Below are 22,167 nucleotides of genomic sequence, written 5' to 3' on the forward strand. Positions count from 1 at the left end.
TGTCAGTTAATCGAATTCAACTATATTTGGGTGGCAACAGAAGTCTCAGTGGCACCTTGCCAAAGCAGACTATACCTGGTGATAATTTAAAAATATCGATCATTTGAAATGCCTGGCTTTGATACATAAGACCTTTAATTAAATGTACGCATCCAGCCAAAAAGGCAGTTAAGGGCACCTATCTACATATCTATTGCGTACTGATGTTTATGGCTAGCAGATGTCCAGATCATATTGCATATTACTACATATTTTGACTATACACTTAAAAGGATATCTTGTTGAATCTGACAACACCCTTAAATGGTGGCACCATATGCGTAAAGAGGGTTTTTTTTTGTCATGTTTTACGGAGCTTTGTGCTCATTTTCTCAAAAGCAACTCAGTGTTCCTTCGGTATTATTATTTAAGTCATAATTGAATAAATTGTCAAGTTGATGTTTTACTTTATGATATACTTTTTAGATAACTCAATTTACTTGTTTCATAATCAGTAACTGTAATATCACTGAAATTGAGTGATAATGTGCTACTTTCATTTACTTACTTATGAGAAACATAATGAAATGACTGTAACATCATATGACATGACATATTCATGTGAATTTGATACTATCTAGCAATAGAGATTGTCTGACAATGAATTTAAGCTGACAGACTTTGCTTTAACTTAGCCATTGTATCCTTTATAATACAGAGCACTAATGTAAAAAAAATGACATATAAAGCTAATTTTTTTATTGCAGAATCAAAACGGTTTTTCATCAAATATCTCAGCTATATCTCAGAGTCAGATTGATGCATAATACAACTGAATAATTAATATTATATTGTTCAATGCTTAGTCACAGACACACAAATGTATTTATTTAACAAAATATGCAGCAGACTTAATACAGTGCCTCAGTGCATAACATATAGATTATCCGCAGTTCCTACTTTCTCTGATTGATTCACCTTCTCCTACAATAGTGACAGCTCTGCAGCAGTAGCCAGAAATGCTAATAATTTATAGACTTGCAAGGGCTAATATGCAGTTACAAAGCAACAGCATGGTGGCATGAATAAATTAAGCAAGCCATGACAAGCAACAACTGAAGCAAAGCATACTGTAGGTCTTATAATATCTTTCTTTTGTTTGACTGTAGTGGAATATATCAACCCTTGTGATGTCCTGAAGAAATTGTTGAGAGTCCATTATTTGAAGCAGATGAAATATCTGGCCTCTCAGTTAGGCTGTCGCCACCTTGTTTCTTACATTTGAGTCCAAACAAACTGCAGAGTTTCATCAGCATCAGGTCCACAATTTCATCCTCTTCTGACGGCTGTAGAACAGTAAGTAATACAGTATGTATAACTCAAAGAGTATCACATATGCTTCTATGATGAACGGCAAAATCTCGCACATGTACTCTGTGTATTTGTACAATAAATTTCCAGATAGTGGTCACAGTTGACTGCAATGACAAGCAGACACTGACATCAGCAACATTCAAACATTTCAGACTCTGCATGGGTGAGTTACCTTGTGATGTATCTGCTCTTGACTGAATGCCACCAGGATGACAGAGATGAAGAGGTTCAGCACCACAAAGGTCATGAACACAATGCAGGAGCCAATGAGGAAGGCACCCAGCACTGGACTGTAATTCAGAACCTGAGGGATCAAAAGGAAGAAATACGCTGAACAACAGCTGTCATAATCTGCTGTGTTGTACAATTAAAACAGTCATACACTGACCTCTTCGTAGTTAAAGATACCCAGCTGCAGGCTGATCATGGTCTGAGCAGCATCAAGCAGAGTCCGATAGGAGTACAGCTTCCACCCATACATCAGGTTAGACTGTAAAATAGAATTAAAACATCTGAAAGTTAATCTCTGTATTAATAACCACATTTGAATGGGTTTCCCCCCTAGAGTGTTGATAAAATAGGAAGAAAAGCAGAGACTCCAGCAGCACTCTGATGTTAAGTGTGGGAAACTGCTCACAGCAATGGAGTAGGCCAGGAACATGATGGTCATGACCACCAGGAAGCCTGAGATATCAGTCCAGGCTCGCTGCAGTGTTGCTGTGATCATGTGCAGCTTGGGGTTGAGTCTCAGCAGGTGCCACAGTTTGACTGTAGCAAGCAGCACCAGGAAGGCAATCAGATACCCCAGAACTGCATCAGCTTTGGCTGTCTCATGGAAACTAGCATATCTGGAGAGAGAGCATAAGAGAACAGACCATTGTTTCAACAAACGATTGAAAAAATGTATTTGCACAATACAGCGTTTCTGCTTACAGCAACACACAAAAAAGCATGTTTTGTTTTCCAAGAATATACAATCAAATCAATATTCTACATTTCACAATGTCACTGATACTAATCTGCATAATACTGACAATTGAAGATCAAGGAAACATGTTCTTGAGAACTTTCATCTAACTTCAAGTACTTTCTGATCATTCTTATTAGTAGCTGGAGATAGAAGCAGATTTTGGTGAAATAATTTTTTACTTTGTCGACATAAATATTCCTTTCAAGGTAGATTATGGTGTAGTCACTTAAAATGACAGTATTCTCTTTGAGGTTGACAGAGTCTGATGTAGCCTTATGTTAGTGATTGTTTATCAGAACAGAATCACAAAAGCATACATCAGTATTGTAACTCACAGGTGTTTGTTGTTCTGGTAGAAATCCATGTCCCGCTTCCCCAGTAAAGTCCTCTTGATGAAGACAGACAGCGCGCTCCAGCTGAGAATGATGATCGCCAGCTCGAGCAGGTTCCACTTACTCTTGAAATAAGTCCATCTCTGCTTCTTCATCAACTTTCCCTGTCAGGACATGAGTGCAGCCTTGTCTAGTTTATCGGATTCGTCTTGATGAGAAACTTTATTATTACTGATAATGGAAGTACTTTAAAAGTATAATAAATATATACCTGAACAAACATGTAATATATAATGAAGAGGAAGTAGATGGCTTCAGAGGCCATGACAAAGATGTGAAGGCCACCAGTTGACTGGTAAAGACGCACACTTTGAAGTTCACTGCGAAACTGGAAAGCTCCTAAATGAAACACAACATCATGTTTAACAACTGAGGTTTCCCTGAAGGTCTCATAACTGAACATGTACTACCTACCTATGGCTGTGGTCTCCAGCATGAGCGTGACAATACAGAAGAGGTTGACGTTGGCGTTGTACACAGTGAACTCGACAAAGATCGCTTGTGTGTACATGTCAAGCCAGGTGTTTTCATAAAGGTATTGAAGGGATCTATATAGACATGCAACGCATAGTTAAATTTTATGGTTAGAAATGTAATACGTTCCAACATGCTTCAAGACTGCCAGTTCTTTCCTAACACCACTGATTAAGACATTAAAGCAAATAATGACACAATTATAAAATCCAAACAGGCAACAATCCAAAAAACTGAACAAGCTACATGAGTTTTGCTTTAGAACTAATTTACACTGAATTATGCTATTATGTTATCTGCCTCACATCTTAAGATATCTAACAATTATTTCCATTATTGGTTAACCCATTTTAAATAAACCAATTACTTGTTTACTGTATACAATGTTTGAAAAAAGGCCACATTTCCATTTCAACATCCTAGAGACCAAGGTGACTCCTTCAGTTGCTCAATCTGTCTGAACAGTTCAGCAGCACACAACAAACCTAAAGGGATTCAGTTTTTATTGATAAAAAATAGAGAAAAGCTGCAATCATTTACAAGTGAGAAGCTGGAACCTATAAATGTTTGGTAATTTTATTAGATGAACTACTTAAAACAATTAGTTGATTGTTGTTGACTAATTTTCTGTCATTGGAGAAATTAATTAGTGGGATAATCGTTCCATTACTTTCTATCATTCCGAGACAATTTCAGGGGTTTCTTCAAGTATTAAAAACTACCTGCTGGAGTTTTGTAAATCCGGCCCCAGATCCACCACAAACCCTCCTCCTCTGTAGAGCATCACATTGCCCCAGATGGGGTAGGCCCTCAGTGTACCCTGGGACTGATATGTCCACGGGCCGTGAAGACTCTGTGAGGTGTTATCCGCCACAGAGGGGCTCCAGCCTGGATCATAGGAGCCCGTGTCCTCCAACTCCCACGAGTACGCAGCGTGACAGTCCTGCACAGACTGCTGCATGGAGGGAGCAGTGTCGCAAGAGTTTTTCTGCACCCTCACCTGGCGAAGACGTGCGTTACCCACTAACTTTGAGTTTCCATCAGTGATGAATCCTGTGACATTTGAATGGAAGATTAGTCCACCTTATTTTGTGTCTGTGAAACCACTTTTTGCAGATAAAACAGTTTTATTTGTCACACTTAGTCAAAAAAAACTCCATCCTCCATCGTTTTTACACATTTTGCAGCTTAATTTGAGGCACTGACAAGTGATTCAAGTACAATGCTATTTTAAGGACAAAAATATTTGAAGATCAATAGAGTACATTTTTATAGATAGTCCAACATTTAAATTTGAAATACACAGAAATCCTGTAAACACTCCTACTTTTAGCTTTGGATTTCAATTTATTGTTGGTTGTAATTTACTATCAATGCAGCAAACTTAAGGCAAAAATGAACAATAAGCTGCTTTTAGCTACTTATTTATGTATCAAGTGAACTCTTAAATAAAAATAAAAAGTGCAATCATTTACTATACATGTTTTTTCCATATTGTTATGTTTGGACAAAAATTTGCAAGGATTTGTGCCGTTACAACAGTTATTAACATAACAGACATGTTTACCTGGGTAATCTCCAAACAGGTTGCTCAGCAGAGTTGTGTTTGCCCAGTTGAACACATCTTGAATACTCATACTGTCTGAAATCCCTTTGCTGAAGCTCTGCCGAATGTGCTGGGTCAGGAAGTAAGCGTTTGGGTCCCGCTGGCCATACGCCACCAGGAGCAACATCCACATGAATCCCATATAGGCTGCATCACAAACACATATCTTACTTTGGCATCTTACAGTGTATTGTGCTGCCTCATATGCTGTTATGTATCAAAGCCTGTTTCCTACTCAGAATCTCCCTGATGAGGATGAAGACTTTCTGCTCTTTAATCATGTTGTTCCTCATCCTCTCTATGTCAGTTGGGGGTGGTGGCTGATAGAAACTGCATGTGCTGTCTCTTCTTGCTCCTCGCACTGTATCAATATCATCTGAGAAGGAATTTTGTACTCACGTATTAGTTGTTGTTGTTTTTTTCCACACAAAACAATGCAATACAAATGTAAAGCATTAAAATGTACCTGAGTTTTTGAGACTTTCATCTATCTGAGGCTCTCCATACTCCTCCTGGTCAACTTTCTTCAGAACAAGAGCAAAGAAAGCAGCAAAACCAAGAACCTGTGACAGAAAATTTTCAGACCTCAATACCAAAGAAGCCCATAATGATCAATGTATTATAAATATGTTAATAAGTATGTACTGTAGTACTGGGAAGTACATCTGTGGGGTTGTCATTGGCTGTCAGCTGAACTTTTTGGCATAAATTAATCATCAGTCTTTGGCAATATCATCCAATCGCAAACAAAGAATCCCCCATTTGAAGCAGGATTATATCAATATATCATTAATATATCTATCAGTAAAAAAACTTATTTGACATTGGTTGGAAACTCTCTGTACTCCAGTTAAATGGCAGTTAATTAATAGCTTTCCTAACACATAACATTTGCTATTTAATATCTGACCATGCACTGTAATGTCCTCACCTTCAGAGGTTGAGTGATAAACAGGCTCTCAAAGAAGGAGACCACCATGGAGATGAGCCAGCTTATAGAACGGTCTTTCCCGTACGTCAGCCCATACATCATGGTGAAGTATCCTGACACACCGCTGGTTGCAATCACCAGTATCCAGCCAACAAAGACAAACCACCATGGCAGCCCTCCCTGACAGCACTTCTTGGTAGTGTCCCTGTTGATGCTCTCCTCTGGACTGGGGCTGCGATCGAGCGGGTCTCCTTCCAGGCTGGATGAGGGGAGGTGGTACTCCAGCAGACTCCTCATTCCCTGAACCTGCTGCATGGCTCGGTCATAGTTGTCTGGGTTTGGAAAACGTGAAGGTCCAAGCAAACCCAGCTCTTTCTCAACATGACGCAGCTGCCTATACAGATACCTGCTGTTGGTGCTCTTCTTCTGAACCCTGTCTGAAGTCCTCTCGGGGCTGCCCCACACACTGTTTTCTGTCCAAGTTAAGATATTAAATCCATTATACCAATACGTCATCAAAGACATCAACAGTTCAATGAAAAGTTGCTGTTTAGAGTCATTTGATACATATAATTATAAATGCATGGCACAAATGTTTACTGTACAAATTCAGAATCATTTCTTATTCCATCAACATTATTTATCTTCCCATGTGTGGATTTATTTTACCATCAGCAAAATGTATTGCACCTTCAGCAGGATTTTCTTCAAGAGTGTGGTATGGCTTAATTTCGACCAGTTTGCCAGACTTCACCCAAACTGGCAAGACAGCCCTAGATACCAGCAACTGAACTGCAGTATCTGCTGTGATACATGATTAGTGAATCATGAGTCTGGGGAGTTTAGTTGATGCCTCTGTAATTTGTATGTAGATTATATATAATCCTAGCTTTAATTCGATATTGAGGAAATTATTTTGATCCATCCTTAACTTGTATATTTGCAAATTAAAAGTAAAATGAATCATGCCACATCATATGAAGAAAAGCTGACTGAAGGAAATTAAATTCAGCTAAAGGAAAAATCAATTCTGAAGATGCAATAAGTGATAAAATATATATGTGAAATAAATTGTTTTCACATTTATACATATTTTTCTCAATTTGTAGGCATTCAATATCTATATTGTCTGTGTATTAATTGGCTTTTATACTAATACTTTACTACTAATTGGCTTTTTATCCCTAAAGGCATTTCTCCGTAAGTCTGTTTTTCCATATGAAACAGGCAATATATTGAGACCACAGGATATCAAAGGCATGGTGCAGTCTACCTTGTAGATTGACTGCACCTAAACTGAGGATCATAGAGCGTTCCCTTTTGGAGGCATCATTGTAGAAGTCTCCAGCCACTCGGTTCTGCTGCCTGATGATGTCTTCCACCAGAGACAGCAGCGTGTTGATATCAGCCTGCTGACCAGGCCTCAGCTCCAGATGAGGAAGTGGACTCTTCATGGCCTTTGACAGTGACTGGGCAATTCTCTTTATGTCCTAATGTAAAAACCACATGAGGTGTTTCAGACATGCAGAACAAAGGAGTTATTACTCACAGTTTATAATATAGATTCATATTTAATCACCTTGATCACAGTGTCTGGTGTGATGTCCTTTTGCTCTTTCTGAGGGGAAGAAGTCTGTGAGGGAGAGACTCGGCCAGTCTTTCCCTGCTTAGACGTGTCTGCTTTGGCGGCTTTTTCTCGAGGACGAGTGTTTCTGAAGATACTCACAATGAGGAGATTGATGGGAAACATGATGATTGAACTTTGAAATCCAATCATAACCTGTTGCCACGTGAACTCGATATGACCTGCAAAGTACAGTGAGTTTGTGAGTAAAAGCATTCAGTATTGGTATTTTTGTTTCAGTTTCAGAATGCAAAACTCTGTGCAGTGATTTTCTCTTTCATCCTGCTGCACTACTGTCACTGTAATAGTTTTGATGTCTGTGTTGGTCTTTGTCAATGACATGTCCAGTGTACAAACTGCCAAAAACTGTGAATAATCAGATTTCTTAAGTGCATTTAAGAGAGAGTGTGTGTGTAGGGGGGATTAAAGTAGGATCTTGGGACACTAATTTGAAAGTATTTTAGAGTAAAATTATTGGAATTTTCAATCGTAATGACCTCTTCTAGATTGTAATATCCTGAAAGCTTTGCATGATTATTATTTTGTGTCATACCCAGGTCCATGGTCTGCTCAGAGGGGTCTGTGGGGATTCCCCAAAACATGATGCTAGTCAGCATGGTGCAGAGCAGCAGGGAAAAACAGCAGGACACTCGCTGCACACGGGTGAAAGTGCTGCAGGGAGGTCGACTAATGACAGAGAACCAGATGTGGCCGTCACGGAAATCCTTGGCTGTCTTCATGAAGAACAGATTACTAGAAAGTATTGAATAATAATCAAGATGGATTCAAGGTCATTATAGAGCAAGAATGATACAGAATTACATCTGATTTCTTTATAACGTATTTTTAACAAACTTTTGGCTCGTCTTACCTAAATCTCTTCAAATCCTCCTCTGTGGCTACTGGGAAAACTTTGTCGAGAGAGCACTCTCCCACATCTACAGCCAGCCAGGAGTTACACAGAAAGTGCCATTTCTGACCACTCTCCAGATCCTGCACCATCACTTTGTTGACATACCTGCAGGCAACATTAATAATGTGTGTATTTGTGTTTTTAGTAACAGTACAAACTCAAGCTGAACTTTAATTTAATCATCTTATGCCGTCTATGCTGTACCATGCAGGGTGTGCTCCAGAGTTGTCGTGCCACAACCTGATGCTCTGTAGCTCTCCAAGGGAAAAGTGTGTGGTGAGCAGAAACATGTCCACCCCTCCTCTCTCAAACACAGGCTTCTCAGAGTCTGTCAGGTGGTGCGGCTCACTTTCTCCTTCTGTGCCTAGCAGAGTTATCGTCACCTAAAACATAACAGGTGAAGTCAATTTTATTTGTATAGCTCAATATCATAAATCACAAATTTGCCTCAGGGAGCTTTACAGTCTGTACAGCAATACAACATCCTCTATCTAAACTTTAATGGGGGGAAAAATGGGTCAGTCAAGATGGACATACTGACCTGAGAGGAGGTGGATGCACCATGCCGATGCCCTGTGCTAATATTCAGCATATAGCGATACTCAGCCAAAGGGTCATTATCTTCAAGCACTGTTATCTTAACCTATAAGTAAATGTGAACACACAACATTAAGAGGAAATTCATACACCAAAAACTCCCTAAATTCTATACAATTATCAAACGTAAGCTACTTTAAATTAAGAGTTTAAAGGGGTTTAAAATACCTTCATTATATGCTTTATATTTGAATGCTGTGGTTGTATTTTGTTGTATTACAGAGCTGGCATTTCACATGTGAACTTCATGTGCAGTTATATAAAGTATCTCAGTATGTTTCTTTAAGTAATGTACTAATGCACAGGTTTTAAGTACTGGTACCCTACATGAGTATACCTCATTTTTACTGCTCAAGAACTAAGCACAGCTGTTAGCAGAGAAGTCGATTCCCAACACAACAATAAAGCAACATAAACAAATGAGGGTCTCAAACCAATTAACCCTTTTCCACAATAAGTACTTTTACATTTAATACTTGCATGTGTTAGTCTGTAAATACTTTTATCCTCTCACTTTGATAACTTTTAAAATGCAGTCCCTTTAATGGGGTTTTATTATGCTGTGGTATTGATAATTTTGCTTAAGGGAATGAATTGAGAACTTTCTACGATTTTAAACTACACGTGTAAGCAGAAAAGTCTAAATTAGACCCTATGTGGTCTGGCATAGATTTAAAATTAACCATACATTAATGTGAAAGTCTTTTTTGAGGTTTACCTTAGCTGAGTCCAGGATGTCTTTCCTGCGTGCCCACACAACCACCAGGAGATAAGCAGCAAAGATGGCCCCCACAAAACACACCACCACAGGATTGTTAGTAAAGGTGGCAAAAAGTTCAGCCGTGCGTGACACATCCACTAAGTTTGGCATGACAAAGAAAGAGCTCCCAAAGAAGGTTAAGTGGTTACAGAGACACTGAGTGACCAAAGGTGTAGTGAGTGGACCGACCTAGAGAAAAAGGAAAACCAGCAGCGGATCACACTCTACAGCTCACTTTTCAAGGATGTATTGATGCAAAAACTTTGTTGATTTTGCACTCACCCTGCACCCATCTTCACTCCAGGAAGACTGTGTTTCATTCCAGTATTTGCATTGGGCAGCGATGGTAATGACGTTGACAGTGGCGTTGATGGATTTGACGCCTGGCTCTACAACGGGCTTCATAACAAGGAAGTGCACTCCAACATCTGCTGTTCTATCTTTGGGACCAAGGACCCAGGTATATTTTTCCTCTGTGTTAAAATGACACCATGTTTATACACACATGCAGGCTTTAGACCTCTACCAAAACTTAATATGATATCAATGAATATGTGGTCCAGTTGTTTGATCAATGACACTTTGTAAGATGGCAGCTTGTAGCTACACACTGACTGCTAATGGGATGAAACTTCAATTTTGTGAACAGTTAAATGTTTCTGTCTAGTCTGGAAACCAAATTGTTGGTTCTACTTTCTACTTCATGTGTTTATTCTTCTTGTAAGAAAACTTTGTTGCATTTGTGGCAAGCACATTCAATATAATGTAATGTCAGACAAAATTTCACCCAAAATAGAGACAAATCTTTTAGGAAACTGCATCAATCATGGACAATCAATGCATCCCAAAGGTTTATCTATCACACTTGTGATGATGATGATGATGATTGTAATGTCAATAGCTGTAAGATATAGACCTGTGCCTGAAGAGCCAGGAATTGTTTCATGACAGGACAACCAGCAGACAGCATTGTCATATTATGTTCTTTGAGGACTTAAAAGATGGCGCTGAAATATGGCGACATGGTGCCGCTAAACTCTGTTTTAAATACAAGCAGTTTAAAATAAATATGTTCCCTGAGGCTATTCGACCCCTTGAATAGTAAACCTTTGGCACTTTAAAATACATTTTGTTGTCTTTGTAATGATTTATGGTATTTAGCCTGTATTTTATGTGTTTAAGTTTTTTAACCTCTGAATCGCAAATCTCCCACACTTTAAGGTGTAAGATTTTTAGCTTATCTTTTATATTTATGACGCTTTGTGTATTTTAAACTGTTATTATGTATATTATTTTATTAGTAGTATGTTGTGTTAATCTCACCAAGGGAAATTATAAACAATGTTTGTTGAATGGCAATAAAGTTAACTCAACTCAACTCATAAAGTGTGACTTTGAGCCACATCATATAAACTATAAAAGTAAATCTGGTGTTTTTACTGATACCTTCTTTCACATTCTCAAGAGGGATCTGAGTCGTGGCTACAAAATTCTCATCACTTGGATAATATTTGTATCCCAGGAATAGCTTGAAGGAAATGTCTTCAGAGGGCTCCATTTTCAGCACCAGTGTTACGTCAGGTGAGGGAACGTCAATTATTAATGTGCTGAAATTGGCCAGATCCAAGACAGTACTGTTCTCCTGCCCAACGTCAAGCCTTGGAAGGAGAATCTGAAAACCCCCAGTGATACAAAAACACATTATTCTGAACAATCTACAGATTTAATCCAATATAAACTAACTCTAAATAAAGTATCTCAAAAACTGATATTACCTCTATCTCCTCGAGCAGGTTCTCAACAGGGATGACTGTGCCATTCGCTCTGGTGAGAGAGAGAGATCCTACAGTTCCTGTGATGTTTTCCTCTGTCCAAGAATATGGATTCTTCTCAAAACTCATCATCTGTGAGAAGTTAGGTATAGGCTGATATATTAATAAACAATAAAGACTGCACAACAGTGACTCAATTTGAACTGATTCGGCTTTCAACAATGTACAGCACCAGTCAAAAGGTTGGACCCACCTACTCATTCAAGGGTTTTTCCCTTATTTTTACATTTTGTTTCTTTATAACACACATGGAATCATGTAGTAAATAAACAGTCTTGAAGGAGTTCCCACATATGCTGAGCACTTGTTGGCTGCTTTTCTTTCACTCTGCGGTCCAACTCATGCCAAACCATCTCAGTCGGGTTTAGGTTGGGTGATTATGGAGGTCAGGTCATCTGTTCAGCACTCCATCACTCTGCTTATTGATCAAACAGCCCTTACACAGCCTGGAGGTGTGTTTTGGGTCATTGTCCTGTTGAAAAACAAATGATGGTCCTGCTAAGGGCAAACCAGATGGACGTGTCGCTGCAGAATGTTGTGGTAGCCATGCTGGTTAAGTGTGCCTTGAAATCTGAATAAATCACCAACAGTGTCACCAGCCAAGCATCACACCTCCTCCTCCATGCTTCACAGTGGGAACGACACATGCAGATACCACCCACTCACCCATTCTCTGTGCCTCACAAGGACACAGCAGTTGGAACAAAAAAACTCAAAATTTGACTCATCAGACCAAAGTACAGATTTCCACTGGTCTAATGTCCATCCCACTCCAAACAATTCTCTTCTTCTTATTGGTCTCCCTCAGCAGTTTCTTTGTAGCAATTCAACCATGAAGGCCTGATTCATGCAGTCTCCTCCAAACAGTTGATGTTGAGATGTGTCCACTACTTGAACTCTTGGAAGCAGTGATGTGGGCTCTGATCTGAGGTGCTGTTAATTGGCGATTTCTGAAGCTGGTAACTAATGAATTTATCCTCTGCAGCAGGGGTAACTCTTGGTCTTCTTTTCCAGGGGTGGTCCTCATGAGAGCCAGTTTCATCATAGCGTTTGATGGTTTTCGTTTGTTTCTCTTTACTTAGTTGAGCGGTTCTTGCCATAATATGGATTTCTACAGTAGTTGAATCAGACTATTTGCTGTATACCAACGCTACCTCACCACAACACAACTGAAGAGAACAACAAGAACAACAAGAAATTCCACCAATTAAGTTTTGACAAGACACATCTGTTAATTGAAAAACATGAGACATAAGATATTGCCAATAGTGTGCAAAGCTGTCATCAGTGGCTACTTTGAGGAATCTAAAATATTAAAGATATTTTTGTTTGTTTTGCACTTTTTAGTTTACTACATGATTCCATATGTGTTATTTCATAGTCTTGATGTCTTCAGCATCGTTCTACAATGTAGAAAATAGTAAAAATAAAGAAAAACCCTTGAATGAGAAGGCATGTGCAAACTTGATACTGTATGTACATTTTTGTGGATAAATGGCTCTGTCTATCTCTTTTCGTTAAATAGTTTGGTCGGATGTTAGATTTTTATAAAGTTCAGGGAAACAATGTTTCTCTCCTCTTTAATCTATCTAGCATTTTCAAAGTGACGTGTACTTCCCTAAAAGAGCACAAACAATAAAGGTAATGAGGCCTACTTGTAACCAATTGGTCAGGATGACGACCACAATATTTATAAGGGATAAAATAGTTTTGCTGTTTACTTTTTGTGTTACTGTTGGATGTGGGTACCAAGGATGCAGAGATGTCAAGCAAATCTGTATACTGGCCAGTTCAAAGCAGAGCAATACAACACTTAAACAGGCCAGCGACATTCTGTCGAATGACTGCATCTTTAAATTCAAATGTTTATTGTTTCTATTTCCTTCCTATGCGCTCACACTTACTCTCACATCCACCAGCTCCCCTGGAAAGAAGACGTCAGCAGGCAGAGTAGGAAAGGAAAACCTGGATGAGCTGTTCTTCTGGACATTTATATCCTGCATCCACATGGTTTCTGGGGAAACTCTGCAGAAAGCAGAATCAGAGTCATCTTGTAATTTCAGGACACCCTAATAAATTATCAACTACATGTTCCCAGTGTCAGCCATTCCTTACCTGTTGACATACACACTGATCTGACCAGAATCAATGATGGCAGGGTCTCCATTCAGTTTCTTATTATTCAGCAAAGCACTCTGAACATTGTTTATCCCGGTAAGAAGAAAATCTGAGACTTTTTTCTGAGGAAAACATATATCTTGTTTAGTAAGGAGCATAGAGAACTGATGGAGAAAAAAAAACATTTAGCAGTGGTAGTTTTGCTCTCACATTTGATGAAACATTTAATATGTTACTGGCTGCTTCAACTATTGGTGTAGCTGCTTGCGCAACTTCTCCATCATCTCCACCATCCTGATTGACACTGATAGTGTTGAGGGAGGAGCTGAGGTCTACCAACAATGAACCCGCTTCTTCCTGGAGACGAAATACAGCAACAGGAAAGAACAAAAGTTGATCAGGGTCTAAGAAGCTGACAGACATATTTCAAATATTCAAGTTGTTTTTGTAAAAAAACAAAACACTTTTGAGATTGTTTTATTTGAGAAAAGCAGTTAAAGATTTGTAAAAACGTACAAACAGCATGCAGGTTGCTGCTTGGTGATGTCAAATGCAAAAACAAACTGTCCTACATCTGAAGATAAAGACTCCAGATAATCAAGAAGTCAAGGCACACAACAACTTCATCTTCCCTTCTTCACTAATCCAGACTCCACTGACATGAAATACTGGCTGTAAGAGGTCATTTATAGCATTTCTATACTTAACTGAAGATACAACACTCCTCTAAGATGCATTTTTTACATATTGTCACAATAAAACAGATCTTTCTTTTTTTTTTTTTTTTTTTTACAAATTTAGCTAATAATAAAAAATAATTCCCCCATGTTTCTACACTGTTACTGAAGATATCGCAGAACTGATCTAATGCACTCTACTTGAGCAGAGGGACTGAGCTCGTCTGAGCGCTGGGTGAGTCCAGCCACAGCTCTGGCTGTCACTTGCACTTCCTGACTTGTGTTGCTGGGGGAGTCCAGCAGAACTGTAGTCATTTTGGTCAACATCTGCTCTCTTAGCTGAAAGAGAAGAAAGTGCTGATTAATATCACTCGGCTCTTCACTCTGAGAAACCAATAAAGCCTCAAAAATATCACAGCAACATATTGACTTGCACAGTTTCAACCTAAACCATATTACCTTCGTTCTTGCGTCTTTCTGATCCTCACTGGTCTCTGTGTTTAGCATATCAGAAACTGAAGTGAATATTTGTCCAAGTGCCTCACCAGAGAGCAGACCTTGCTTCTCTAACTGAGTCACAGTATCCTTCACTGCAGACTGAAGAGTCTCCACAGAGGTACTGGAGTTGCTTTTTCGTACCTTAAAGAAGATAAACAACCATTTAAAAATGATTTTTGAATAATTTTAAGACCTTCAGATAAACTGGGCAACTTCTTTCTTCAATTTTGATTCCCCCAGGCCCTTTCCTCTCTCTCTTTAAGATACATGATTATTGACAGATGACAAACCTGAGTGGCGACAGTTGTGGTAGCCTTCTCGTTCTCATTTTTTACAGTCACCACAACAGACAAGCTGTAATTGTTGTTCTTATCTCCAAGAGGCAGGAAGACAGATTTCACCTCATTTGCACTGCTGCAGCGCAGATGTTTGCCTTGAAGACAAAGAGATAAATTAGCTACACAGTCGTAATGGATTCTTGATTATTTATCTGCATACAGGTGATGAACGGCAAAAGCAATCAAATTAATCTCTGGCACTTATTTTTTGAGCAAAGAACATTCTTCAAAAGGTAAGTAATCACCAACATATTTTTTTTTTGGTTCATGTGAGGAGCTTTATTTTATGTGCAACAATAACTATAATCTACTATGACTCTTATGTAACATCCAGAAATCAACTGGCCTAATAATTAACACATACCATACTCCTGTTTCTCTCTTTGTTTTTCAAAAGCTCCCTGTGTAACAGAGCTTTTTGTTTTCTTAATTGTAAATTGTTAAATAAGGAACAAAAGCGCAATACATTCTCACCAGTGTCTGTTTTGAAGCAATAAAGACAGCCTGTAGAGCAGAAAGGACTTGCTTTGCAGGTGATGTCAAATGCATCGAGCACCGTTCCTGACAGTGGAGAGATGCTACATGAGGCGGCGCTGTGGTCTGCGGGTGTTTCAGTTGTTGCTAGTTCTGTTGGCTCTGGACCCGGTATTGGCAGAGTGTACTTGGCAAAACCTGTCTTGTTCTTTCCTATTATAACAAACATTATAACACACAAAATTATGACACATTTTTAAATCAATTTTGATGAAAGTGCTGGGATTCAAAAGGCTATAAAACCATAGAACGCACCATAAGCAATCACACTGATGTTTTGCAATGTGTCTCTTGAAACTTTCAGAAGGTGGCTATGTACAATAAGTTCAGTGTTGCCATCCTGCTTCTCAATAGGTGGGCTTCTTCCTGCTCTGGCGTAACAGGTTTGGACGTTGCCCTATGAAAATATAATCACATAACACACTGTAACTGTGTACAACAATCATTCAGCACATTAATCTTTTATGTTTTTGTTTAAAAAGCATTAACATGCAGTTTCAGACTCACTGTCAAAGGATTGGGGTCCTCGATATACCAAACTATGTCTGGACAAGTTGTCACACAGCTCAGTCTTAGCTTTACGTGGCTGTTCACATTTATTGAACTGCAATTATCACAGCTGCAAGAAAAACAGTAAATATATGATCATAACATATTCAAATAAAAGACACTTCTGTATTGAAGGGCTTCTCAGTCTCGTTCTCGCTCCTGAACCCTTTGAGCCAGTAAATTCTCATGAAACCAAAACTTTGTGAATTGTCATGATATCCTGTGAATTTAGTGCATGTGTGGGGCTCTATAGTCTACAAGATAATAAATATCAACTCTGTTTAATGTAGTTTTAAACAAGTATACTAATCAAATATCAATTAGTTAATTTCAGTGATCCCAAGTGGATATTAACCTTAAACTTAATAGCCACAATACTGTATATGAAAATCGTTTTCCTTAGTTAACAGTATTTCTAACACCACTGTCAACAACCTGCAGAAAAGCTGTTTTGACAATAAATGAGTATTTGGTCTGAGTGGTCCCATTTTACCTGATGGTGACATCTGTGAATTCCTTTGGAGCAACAGTGATGCACTTAGAAGCTGAAGCAAGGTCAACCCGTTTCCTAAACCAGCTTGTTTTCCTCACAGTTACAGTGTATTCGATTATCTCAAATGGATTTGGGAGGCAATCTTTGTCAATAACGTGAGTTTCATCCTTCGTTTTTTCTCCGCATTTGCAATTTCCTTCTGTATGAGTAGAAACAGAAGCAAAACCTCAATATAGCACCAAAACAATAAAGAGAGTCAAGTGCTGCTGTTGTGTAAAGACTAACATCATTAATCATTATATACACAACACAATGCAGTCCAGTAGAATATCAACACGATACCACAATCTCATAAACATCATATTCCGGTTTCAAAATCCGACATACTGTAAGCCCTTATCCTTGTTTTGAGAAACTATAATATATAAATAGTTTACTGTGGCATATAAACAGCTTTGGCAGGTTTCTGTCATGTGTGAAGGTGTTACCACACATTAAGTTATGTAGTAATTAGTCAGTAAAACATAAAATATGGCAATTAATGAGCTACATGCTTAAATTAAAGTGAAAGTCAGACACTGGTAAGAATAAATTGTATTCGCACTCCCATCTTCTGTTACTGGTGATCAGAAGGAGAAACCAAACCCAGCAGAGTGATAAATACAGAAAGAGTCCAGAAAGCTGGAAACCAAACTGGGATTATCTTCAGAATATTCAGGATTTTTACATTGAACATAAGAAACTCCTGAATGATCAAACCAGGATAACACTAAAAACAGGATATTAATGTTTATGCAAACATGTCGACAAATACTGAACATTCAAAGTTTTCCCAGTTTTTACGGTTATTGAAATGGATTACCTGTACTCCTCTAATTGTGTTGCAACTGTCACCCTGTAATTTCTAAAATTATGGTTTTACAAGCTAACTAGGCTAATTTAAAGTGCTCAGTGGTCAAATAATTGTTGTACTTACTACATTTCCATTCAAATGCGAGTCCTTTGCTGGGTAATGAATCATTTCCTGTTACCGTCAGTGTGACATTCTGAGTGTAGTCAACCACAGTTTCTGGAGTAGCATTGATTCTCAAGTCATGAGAGTCATCAACACTCATATCATCCGTCTGTCAATAAAAACAAAGCCATTGTGTTATAACAGCAACAAGCAGATATCAGCACTGCACATATGACTGCATTTGAATTTAGAACAAATTACAGTTACGCAAAAAACTTTCAGTGCACAAGTGATTATTAATTGATACTGATCTTCTACATACTGTGTTTCCGTGTTCTTCTGATGAAAAGTCAGAGTAATTACGACAAGCCTGGAGTATGTTCTCCAAGTCCACATCAACATCAGAGGCTGAGAGGGCATTCATGGCTTGTACTTTCACTCTCAGAAGTCCTTCACCAAAAGAGTTTGAATTTAAAATATATTGAGCACATGTGTTATTTACTAAGAGTGTTTCATTTTCTTTAACTACAGCACAGCTTAAGCTTCAAGTACCTTCAATCGGGCTGGAGAATGTATAAGCTTGTAAGCTTCCGGTGAGGATGTCTCTGATCTCGGAGAGAGTGTCATTGACTCCAGTCAGAGAGAAGAGAAGCTGCACAGGGGCTCCTCGCTCCAGTGACACACTAATAATGAGATCAGCGGAGTCTGGACACTCGCCTTCCTCTGTTTGCACTGAGGCCTGCAGTCCCTCGACAGGCTCCAGCAGACACAGCTCCAGCTTGGTGGACACTGTGTGGGTTGTGACCCTGTTAGAGGCAGTAAGAGTCAGGTTGTAGCAGCCAAGTTCGATCTGCTCCACTGCACTTGCACTCAGTGTAATGTTGTGGGGTGTGATGCCTCTGTCCACTGATGACTTTGCAACCAAACGGTCTTCATGTTGAATTGTGTAAGTAACATTTGTACCTATTAACAGCAAACAAGGGAATTATATTATTCTATATTTTTTGAGAAATTAAATTTATTAAAAGCATTATTTATCACCTGCAGTATTAGATCGACTCACCCGCCTCCACCATAACCTGAATTTGAACAGGCCTGCCATAATACACATTGCATTTAGTGCCACCTGCTGATATGTTCCTGCTATAGCACTTGATGACACCAAATTCTCCAACAGGCTCCTGAATGGTTATTGCTTTCTGAGCTGTAACATGCCAGTCGCTGGTAGTGCACTCCACTCCAACCATGAAAACACCAGGATGCTTGAATTTGTGTATCACTGTGCTCTCCGTCCTGTGAGACAGGTAAGCGAAAAGTTAAATGCATAAATACAGGTTATATTTATAAAATCATCTACATACTGTATGTCCAGAACTTTCTATTTTAAGTATTTCTCACTCCTCTGGGCTGTATGGATCAATAGTGTGGCCATCTCCAGCATTCAGTGTGCATGTGAGGTTTCCTTCAAACGGATGAAGGAGCCACTTCACAGTGATGGTGACATTATCAAAGACGGCTGCCAGTTTAGTCATCAATAAGTGGAGTCCTGAGAGGAAATTAAAGCAATTGAAATTGAATTTGAAACATAGTCATATACTGATCTCCGCTGTTGATCATCTCATCTACATGAACCTGAACATTACACAAACTAACATTATGCATATTAGACTGAAGTCCTGTTGGAACAGATAATATGAACATGCAGTTCATGTAAGTTCAACCTTAAACTCGCTCTTATTACACCTGTATGGCAAACTTTTGATTGAGTTGAAAGTTTAGCTTGAGAGGTTTAGCTTGAGAGGCTATGCACTGTCGCTCTGTTGGCAAATTAGATGAAAGGGCAAAGCTAAAACAATTGGTTGAGTCACAAAAAGAGGAACACAAGACATGCAATACATAGGCTGACATTGATGACATAAACCACAACTTTGGCTAACTGCAAACAAAATAGCTACTAATAGGTAAACAGGAAGGTAACACAACAATACCTTAAATACATAGTTCCCCGATAAGGCTTAATAAGTAGCGTTAAAGAGAGAATATTCTCTGTATACTGGAAGTGAAAGGGACAAATTGTACATCTGACCATGTTTGCAGTGGTACTCCACTGACAGGTAACTTCCCAGCACAGGACAGGGTTCACCAAAAGAGCTCAGATCCACTGGAGCCTGGCAAGCCTGCAGTCCACGGCAATGGTCTGGAAATCACACATAAGTCAAGTGTTTGATGATGTTTGTCAGGAATATGATCCAGATTATTTTCAAACCTACTGTTAGTATGGCTAAAAAGCATGAAACTTCAATTTTCATCCTATTACAATAAAATACTGTAATCTCACTGGTGTTTCTATAATGAGAGGGGCTAACAGCTACTTAGGGAGGTATACCGACAATAAGGTGAAATACTAACTATTTGCTTAGTAACTGCATGAACTCCCCCAGCATAACTAATCCCAGACTGTTGTGAATGTGACAGTACATTTACATCAAAGCCCATCTGTTCAGCTCTGAGGAAGGGATTTGCCTAATGTCTTTTCTGGCAGTGTAATCCTTTCGTATGCAGTCACAGGGCAATCATGGTTTTTGTGTTTGACACAAAGCATGAAACACAGACGTAGTTTGTGGTGATTTTTGTATATTTTAGCAGGCCTGTTTGTTAAAGCTGCTTTAACAAAGCCTGGTGTTTCTGTCAATTTTAAATACCAATATGCCTTCATCAAAATGGTTCATCTTTCATACCAATGTGTCGGAAAGCGAAGTAAAGTAACTAGATGTATTATACATATTCGCCTGGATTTATACATATCCCACTGTGTTCATAACATAACATGACATAAAACAAGGCTGGTTCTTTACATTTTACAGTCACATTAATGAAAAATATATTTCATAATACCTGTCACAGAATCTACCACATCTATCCAGCTGCACTCCTCCTGGGAAGATGCAGGTGAGGCTGTAAGTTTGGATCGGCAGTAGTGAATTGTTTTCCGACCATAGAAGCTGTCGTCTATCTCTATAACCTGACCAGAACCACACTGTAATGTGGCATTTTGGCCATCACATGCAATAGATTTCCCAGAATCTGAGGAGAACGAAAAAAGGATTATTAAGCGAGAAAACATAATCTACAACATACTGTAGGTTTAACTCTATTCATTGATTCATTAATGAGTGCATACCAAACTGGCAGATGAAGTTGAGCTCCTGGCTACAGTTCTCTGTGGCTTCCCACTGGAAGCCTGACTGTCTCAGGATATGTCCACAGGCTGCTTGTTCATCTGGCATGTTCACCCAGTTATTATAGCTGACATCTGAGCCATCCAGCCATGCAAGGGAACCTTGGAATGATCAAAAAATCACAAGAATTTATTTGCTCAAACATTAATGATCAACATCACTATAGATGTTGAGAAAGGGTCACTCTATGGATCTTTCATCAGGGTAAGTTAATTGTCAAAGGTGCAATTTAGGGATTTGTCGTAAAACAACAAAGCAATAGAAGGGTCTAGAGGCAGGGTGAATGGATGATAAAGACTCATTCTCTGGAGAAGGAAATAAAAAAAAAACATTTGTAAATCAGGCCACTTGACAGCAAGCTTATTGAGAAAGCCAAAGAGAATGAAGCATATCTGTCATCATGCCGGCTGCTTCGTGGAGATATCCCAACGTGCCAGCCTTCTAACAAACGTCAGTAAACAAACACATTTAAGTCTCTACAATGGACATGCAAGCTGCCTACAGAGATAACAGCTAAACGGTAATCTATTCATTCCTGACATTTCACAGTCAATTTCAAGATATATACATTGATCACAGATATCTAGAATGTGTTGTTTATATATGAAGCAAAATACTTAAAATATTTAGCTGTTGAAAATGTTGGGTTTTTTAAAACCCATTTATGAATATTTTTTTGGCCCTTGCAACATAGCTTTTTTCAAGCTGGCCATCAAATACATGTAGAGTTACAAAAAGCCATGCAACATGTAGTCTGATTTATGTCACATGCCCTCTTACCCTCAGAGTCGAGTGTGAGGTTTGGAGCGGCAGGTGCCAGCCCAAGCCACCAGTCCTTCTCCGTCTCCAGGTGCTTCTGAAGGAACTGCTGCATTTCATCGTTCAGGATGAAGGCCAGGTGTCCTCCGCCTCGTTCACACCATCCCTGGGCACTGAGGAAGGATCGCTGAAGACCCACAAACTCATAGCAGGAGCCGTCGAAGCCCTCCTGGTACTCTGGGCAGGAAAGAGCCTCTGGATCATCCTCAGCATAACAAGTCCTGCTGAGGAAGAGAACAATTAAAGTCAGTATAGGAAAAGCAGAGCTGCCCATCTCTGTCTCTGCACCTGCACACTGTTCACTCACTCCGGTAACATCATGTCTTTAAAGGACACTGACGTCAGCAACTCGGACACTGATCAGCTCTTTAGAGTAATTACTGACATTAGGAAGGCCTCCTTGATGGTTGCCTAGCTTTGTGTTGTGCCCATACCTCTTGTGAACAAACAAAGGTCAGACCAGTAGTGAAAAGAAGAAAAGAGCCCACTGTCAAC

The 22,167-nt window shown here is 39.1% G+C and overlaps 1 protein-coding gene across 1 annotated transcript; it reads right to left on the bottom strand.

The window, feature by feature from the left end:
• Window positions 1-845: 845 nt before the first annotated feature.
• Window positions 846-21,990, bottom strand: LOC121896753 (polycystic kidney disease protein 1-like 2). The gene is made up of 42 exons (XM_042410727.1): window positions 21,980-21,990; window positions 21,634-21,893; window positions 20,796-20,954; window positions 20,510-20,698; window positions 19,701-19,811; window positions 19,013-19,160; window positions 18,678-18,907; window positions 18,167-18,577; window positions 17,937-18,064; window positions 17,636-17,783; window positions 16,660-16,858; window positions 16,125-16,236; window positions 15,873-16,014; window positions 15,558-15,770; window positions 15,036-15,178; window positions 14,707-14,886; window positions 14,449-14,586; window positions 13,781-13,927; window positions 13,568-13,692; window positions 13,357-13,477; window positions 11,396-11,524; window positions 11,067-11,292; window positions 9,903-10,093; window positions 9,579-9,809; window positions 8,805-8,906; window positions 8,468-8,646; window positions 8,222-8,368; window positions 7,904-8,103; window positions 7,306-7,532; window positions 7,000-7,216; window positions 5,727-6,199; window positions 5,262-5,358; window positions 5,031-5,171; window positions 4,757-4,942; window positions 3,912-4,242; window positions 3,130-3,263; window positions 2,927-3,054; window positions 2,659-2,819; window positions 1,991-2,201; window positions 1,742-1,843; window positions 1,526-1,657; window positions 846-1,325 (listed from the first exon to the last, which is right to left on the bottom strand). Exons 1-42 carry the CDS (start codon window positions 21,988-21,990, stop codon window positions 1,158-1,160), a joined length of 7,428 nt encoding a protein of 2,475 aa, XP_042266661.1. The 3' UTR covers window positions 846-1,157.
• Window positions 21,991-22,167: the final 177 nt, after the last annotated feature.

This window comes from Thunnus maccoyii, chromosome 1 (assembly GCF_910596095.1).
Source record: "Thunnus maccoyii chromosome 1, fThuMac1.1, whole genome shotgun sequence".
NCBI lineage: Eukaryota > Metazoa > Chordata > Actinopteri > Scombriformes > Scombridae > Thunnus > Thunnus maccoyii.